Source organism: Lactuca saligna, chromosome 8 (assembly GCF_052625555.1).
Source record: "Lactuca saligna cultivar CGN05327 chromosome 8, ASM5262555v1, whole genome shotgun sequence".
NCBI classification, from domain to species: Eukaryota; Viridiplantae; Streptophyta; class Magnoliopsida; order Asterales; family Asteraceae; genus Lactuca; species Lactuca saligna.
The window spans coordinates 262,409,666-262,416,308 of NC_136424.1; the positions used below are offsets into that span (position 1 = coordinate 262,409,666).

At 29.2% G+C, this 6,643-nt stretch overlaps 1 protein-coding gene across 1 annotated transcript; it reads left to right on the forward strand.

The window, feature by feature from the left end:
- Positions 1–2,388: 2,388 nt before the first annotated feature.
- On the forward strand, positions 2,389–6,024 carry LOC145011247 (dicer-like protein (DUF936)). The gene is made up of 4 exons (XM_078969925.1): positions 2,389–3,475; positions 4,096–4,284; positions 5,167–5,258; positions 5,339–6,024. Exons 1-4 carry the CDS (start codon positions 2,681–2,683, stop codon positions 5,940–5,942), a joined length of 1,680 nt encoding a protein of 559 aa, XP_078826051.1. The 5' UTR covers positions 2,389–2,680; the 3' UTR covers positions 5,943–6,024.
- Positions 6,025–6,643: the final 619 nt, after the last annotated feature.

Genomic DNA, 6,643 nt, shown 5'->3' on the forward strand with positions numbered 1-6,643 from the left:
ATATATATATATATATATATATGTATATATATTATTGAAGGGTCATTTTTGCAAAAAAAAAAAAGTTCACTATTTATCTTTTAACACAATTTTAATATATATATATATATATATATATATATATATATATATATATATATATATATATATATATATATATATATATATATATATATATATATATATATATATATATAAAGGCTACACAAAAACCCTTAAATTTGACATAAAGTAGTGATTTACGTTTTTGTGGATTTCAGATTACTAAAATATTATGTTTGCAACTTTTGTTTATGTATTCTTACCTAAAGCTCATTTGAAAAAAATGTTCCGTTTTATCATTTTCTATGGTTCATAAATACTTTAAGTTTGATTTTTTGGTTTATTAAAAACCTTAAATTTAAGAGAAATGTTTGGTCTTACGGTAAAATGATCGTATTTTGGGTAGGATCGCAGGTAGGATCGTAAGATCGTAGGTAGGATCGTAGGATCGAGATCCGATCCGATCCTACCTTCCTTTAATTTTTTTTTTCAAATGAAATTTTTTTTACCATTTTATGTCTTTTACCCTTTACCAATCTACCATTTATCATTTTTATTGTGACTTATAACTAATATTTTAAAGTTTTTATAACTTTTGAACAAAAAATTAAATGTTTGAAATATTTTTTATGATTAATATTATAAATTAAAATTATATTCTATTTTGTGGGATCTTAGGATCTCGATCCCGATCTTACGATTTCGATTTTGCAAACCCAAAAACGATCCTAGGTAGGATCCCGATCTTGACAACCTTTGTCTTACCGGTTAAATCTATAAAAACAGTAAAATTAAAAATAAGTTGCTGACATTCATTTTTGTATAAAATAAATAAATAAATAAAAAGCTTTACAAAGATGTTTTCTGTACATTACTATATTAAATGGACTAAGTATGCTAAAATTCAAAACCCCTGTGTCAAAACTTTTAAACTAAAAACATTTAAGGGGCTACAAACGAAAGTGATAAAAATATGGTGGTAAAAGCTTGAAGTTCATAACATTATTATTTTATAAGTAAATTTGTTTTAATATATATAATAATATTGTTTTAACATTACTATTGTTGTTAAGCAAATTTCTTTAATATATATATATATATATATATATATATATATATATATATATATATATATATATATATATATATATATATATATATTAATATTTTTTTTTGTTGAGAAATCTAAAATGTCAGTCTTTGCAATTTTTTTTTTATTTATTTTATTTATTTTTTTATTATTTTTTTTAATGTATTTCTAATTCCCTAAAACTCGTTTGGGAAAAAAGTTTTTATCATTTTTTCTGCTTCATTAACGCTTTAAGTTTGATTTTTTGGTTTATTAAATCCCTTAAATTTAACATAAAATTTTCGTTTTACCGCTTAAATCTGTAAAATCAATAAAATAAAAAAAATAAGTTGCTGACATTCAATTTAATGAACCTAAAAATCTACAAAATAATTTATTTTCAAAAAAAAATCTAAAAAATAATATATATATATATATATATATATATATATATATATATATATATATATATATATATATATATATATATATATATATATATATGAGATTTTCTAATATGTGCCCTAAGGACACATCTGCAAGTCTCTGCGGCAGAAGAGGTGGACCAAATGTCTGCAGTCTACAAAAAGAAAACTGTTTGTTTTTAACGTCTGCAGGCTGTTAAAATAAATTAAATTTTAAACTTAATTTCATGTCATAAACAAATGCATTTTTAACAAAAAAAAGAAAGAAAAAAAAAACTGCACCGTGACCCATGTTTTTTTTTTTTTTTTTTTTTTTTTTTGTTTAGATTAAAATGAGATCTGAAGACCTTTGAAGACAGTGATCCATGTCTGCGCCAGGAAGATCTCGCGCAGACATTTTCTGATCTGCGCACTTTCAAAAAACAAAAAATCTGGAAGGGCATATGTCTGCGCGGCGCAGACAAAAGTGATTGCGCGGATCTTCATACAAAAAACAAACATCCCCTTAATGACAAATATTACCATAATTAAATTTAAATATATTAATTATAATGAATATTATCATAATTAAATATGAAATACATTAATAATTTCCATAATAAATATATTTTGAATTTAATTATGATAATCAATACTTCTTATATCTTTAGAACACATATTAAAAAATCCCAAATTAAAAAATCTAAATATTTCTAATGTTAAGAGCTTTAATATCATTCTTCATAATAAATTTCCCATGAATCATTAAATAATACGTGATCAATTGACTGCTGCCGCAAGCGAAAAATATGACCGTTAGCATCCTATCTCCAACGTTCCAAAACGCTATCTTTTAAAAATTCATCCCCTTTCTCACCTCTTAGTTACCGTTATCATCGTAACCCCACTCCACGTTCGTTTCATCTTCGCTCTTAAACCCCAAAACATCCCTAAATCATCCTTCCCACCAGATTCTTCTCACTCAAAACCCTAATCGATTCATTCATTCTTTCTCAATTTTGTCTTCAGTTTCCATTTTCCCAAAAATTGAAAACTGAAGACGAATCCAATTTCAATCGTGTATGATCACCAGCACAAAATCTCTGATTTTCCACCCTTGCGTTTCTCCCGAATTCCCAAATTCTCGCGATCAATTTTGTTGATTATGGCAGCATTAGCACCAGGGATCTTGTTGAAGCTTCTGAACGGGATGAATTCCGGGGTAAAACCCACAAGTGAATATCGCAGTTCACTTCTACAGGTAACCGATATCGTTCCAGCCGATCTTGATGAGAAAGATCTATGGCCAAAACATGGGTTCTACATTAAAGTATCAGATTCTTCCCACTCGATTTATGTAAGTTTACCTTTCGATCAAGACGATCTTGTTCTCAGCAACAAAATGCAGCTCGGCCAGTTCATCTATGTCGAAAGTTTAGAACCCGGTTCACCTGTCCCCATAGCCAAAGGTGCTAAACCGCTTCCAGGACGCCACCCTTTTATTGGAACGCCTGAACCACTTATGGGTTTAAGAGAGAAAGGGGAAAAGAGTGAGCAAAAAGGGGTTAATTTCAATTCGAATACTAAATCTTGTGTTCCAAGAAGAGGTTCTTGGGGAACAGGACAAAAAGGGGAAGATGGGGTTTGTGCATCACCGATGGTTTTGAAACCATGTCCTCTTGATTTTGATCAATGTACACCTGTAAAACCGAGGTCTGCAATTAGGGTTAATTTTCCTATGTCGCCATCGATTAGAGGGAAAGGAGGTGAGAAAGATGGGAGCTTTAATGGAAATGTTAGAGCTTCTGTAGGTGGGCCATTGTTGTCGAAGATGATGGAAAGTCCTGCGATGAGAAAAAGCTGTGTGGTTAATGCTTCTATGATGAAGTATACGAGAAGCAAGAGTACAGTTTGTGATAGAGATGCAAAAATTATAAGAAGTCCTTTTAATAATACAGCTGTAGGTACATCTCTCTCTTTGATATATTAATTTAATTTAATACACAAAATCTTTTTCTTTTTAATCAACGTTTCACTTCATAGACAAAATCTTTTTTCTAAAAAAATGTTTTTACCCTTGTGTAATATCATAGAGACCAAATTTGAATATTTTTTTTTTGTCTATATGTAGTTTATCTTTAGTATTTTACATATTCAAATGAAGGCAGAATGATCATTTTGCATGTATTTAACCAGGAAGAAAGACAATTTCTAGGAAAAGATTCTTCTAGGAGTTTATTTAAATCATTTCAAAACTCTTTTATGAATCCGATGATGATAGAATATAACCAAAGAGACCAAATTTGCACTTTGCACAAATATTCTTTCAATGAGCATGCCTTTATACAATTTATTTTTTATATTCAATTATTTTAAAATGAAGGGCAAAACAGTAATTTTACATGAGCATAGTTTAACCATGTTATCAAGACATTTTATAAAATAGACATGTTAATCACTTCAAACTCGATTACCGATCATGGTGTCTTGATTATATACACGAAGTTCGAATATAAAATGGGCACTAAAAAAAATTTAAATTGAGTTTATTATTGCATATTTATTATTTTATTAATACAGGAAAAGAAAAGTGCAACTCCACCTCCGAGTTTAAAGAACACAAGAAAATTTCTTGGCTCGAATGTTGATTCAGAGACAAAAAACTATTCCAATTCAAAAATGGCTTCACAACAACAAGACTCTCCATATGGTGATTCAGACACAAGTTTATCGCTTAATATACCAGGAAAGCTTGGACTTCTGGGAAAGGTATAAAATTTCCTATTTTTTAATTTCAAGGTTAAACATTTTTTTAAGTTGTGAAATAATATCAATATTTTAAAAGTTTTTAGTTTTCTGTAACCTAAAGTGGATTTCTAATGTCAACTTCAAGATTAAACATTTTTTTAAGTTGTGAAATAGAATCATTACTTCAAAATAAAAAAAATATATTTCTTGAGTTATTTTTATTTTTTGTGACCCCACGTGGGATTTCTTGAATTGTCTCTCTTTATAAACAACGTCACCTTGATGATTCAACTTTTTTGAAGGTAAAGTCGTATAAATATTACGTAATTTTCAATTTATATTTTAAACTCAACGTGATTTTCTGCCTTTAGAAACAGGACATTCAACTTTTTTTTTTTTGTAGACAGTGTAAATACTTCCAAATTTTCAACTTTTTTGTAACTGTATGTGGAATTTCATCAATTTTCCGACTATATAAACAATGTCACTTTCAATTTCACTTTATAAACACTATACGAAACTTCGAAGACAGTATACTTTTTTTTGTAACTGCATGTGGAATTTCATGCATTTTCCTGAAACTTCAAACACTATATAAACAATGTCACCTTCAATTTGACTTTATAACTTCAAAATTTCAATTTTTTTTGTAACTCCATGTGGAATTTCATGAATTTTCCGACTATATAAACAAAGTCATCTTCATTTTGACTTTATAACCCACATATGAAATTTCATGTATTTTCTGTAAACCTCATATGAAATTTGTTGTATTTTCTGACTTTATAAACAATGCCTCCTTCAAGAAATTCAAACTCTTTTGTCTACTTTGTAAAAACATCATCTTCAAGATTAAATTTTCATCTTAACTTTTCTGTTATTTATAAACAATTATCACTCCAGGAAGCCATTCAGCAACGAGAAACAGCTCAAAAGATTGCCCTTCAAGCACTTAGAGAAGCATCTGCAACTGAAACCCTCGTTCGATCTCTCAAGTATAAGATAAAAACTTCTTTTTTACATCTTTTTAACATTCCTCTCGTTTTATACTAACAATCATGTACACAACTTGTAGGAATCTATCGAATTTAACTAAATCATCAAAACCCGAAAACCCATCCGATTGTTTCGATCGATTTCTCGATTTCCACACTCAAATCGTTCAAGCCATCGCCGAAATGACATCAATCAAAGCAGCAACAACACAAATCACATCAGAAGACACACCTGTTTTACACGATATCATGAACAACAACAATTCGGATACAAACAACGCTTCAAAACGACGAGCTGCCTTACACAAATCAATCGCAGCATTTTCCGAAAGATCCGATCAAAAGCCGAAGCAATTGAAAACACCAAATCAGAAAACGAAAGTGTTGGAGAACGATGAAAACAAGAACCCTGGATCTTCTTCGTCTTCGTGTTGTAGCTTGAGTAATACGATTAAATTGGGGATGCAGATTGAAACGGAGGCTGGGAATTGGTTTATGGAGTTTTTGGAGAAAGCGTTGGAAAAAGGAATGAAGAAATCGGATGCTAAGAAAGTCTCGCAATCGCTTATTTTGAAGGTGATAAATTGGGTTGAAGTTGAACAGTGTGATTGTAGTAAGAGACCTGTGCATCCAAAAGCTACACAAATTGCTAGGAAATTGAGGATTAAAATGAAGAATCCTTGAACATGTATGTATTGTATGTATGTGTGTGTGTGATTGTGAGAGGATTTGATTGTGTCAAATAAATCAAATATTTTTTTTTAAACCGTTTTTTTTATTATAAGTGATCATCGTTTTAAACAAATTAAAGAAGTAAACAATGCAAAAGTGAGAGGATTTGATTGTGTCAAATAAATCAAATATATATATTTTTTTTCAAACCGTTTTTTTTATTATAAGTGATCATCGTTTTAAACAAATTAAAGAAGTAAACAATGCAAAAGTGACAAAATGTTGTTATTTGATTGTGTCAAATAAATCAAATATAATTTGTAGTTGAAAACGAAGTGCAAGAGACGATTTCAGAAAAGGGTTTATAGTGGAGCAAATGTGGTTAGTGTTTTGTAGTTGTTGTGGAAGAGGTTACATGAGTTGTTAGTTTTCTGAAGCTCGTTTCAAATATATTTTGGGTCAGTGGCTAAAATAGAAAATGGGTCCTTAAAAAATATATGAATTAAACTTAAATAAAATATTGCAAAAAATTTTAATAAATATTAATATCATTGTTAATTTATTACAGATTTGTTTTAAATGGGATTTATTGAGAGAGTTCATGAATTTTTAGATGATGTACTTCACAAGCTACAGGGTTAGAACACGGATCCATCAAAAACTAAAAAGTGCTTGTAAATCAACTGTGCTATCACCCATTTTAGATTGAATAG

Bases quoted from the DNA above. Each gene is read 5' to 3' on its own strand.
- LOC145011247 (XM_078969925.1), top strand. From the start codon at position 2,681: ATGGCAGCATTAGCACCAGGGATCTTGTTGAAGCTTCTGAACGGGATG. The intron at 3,476-4,095 runs GTAGGTACATCT...TTATTAATACAG, and splicing joins GTCCTTTTAATAATACAGCT to GAAAAGAAAAGTGCAACTCC. The intron at 5,259-5,338 runs GTATAAGATAAA...CACAACTTGTAG, and splicing joins ACCCTCGTTCGATCTCTCAA to GAATCTATCGAATTTAACTA.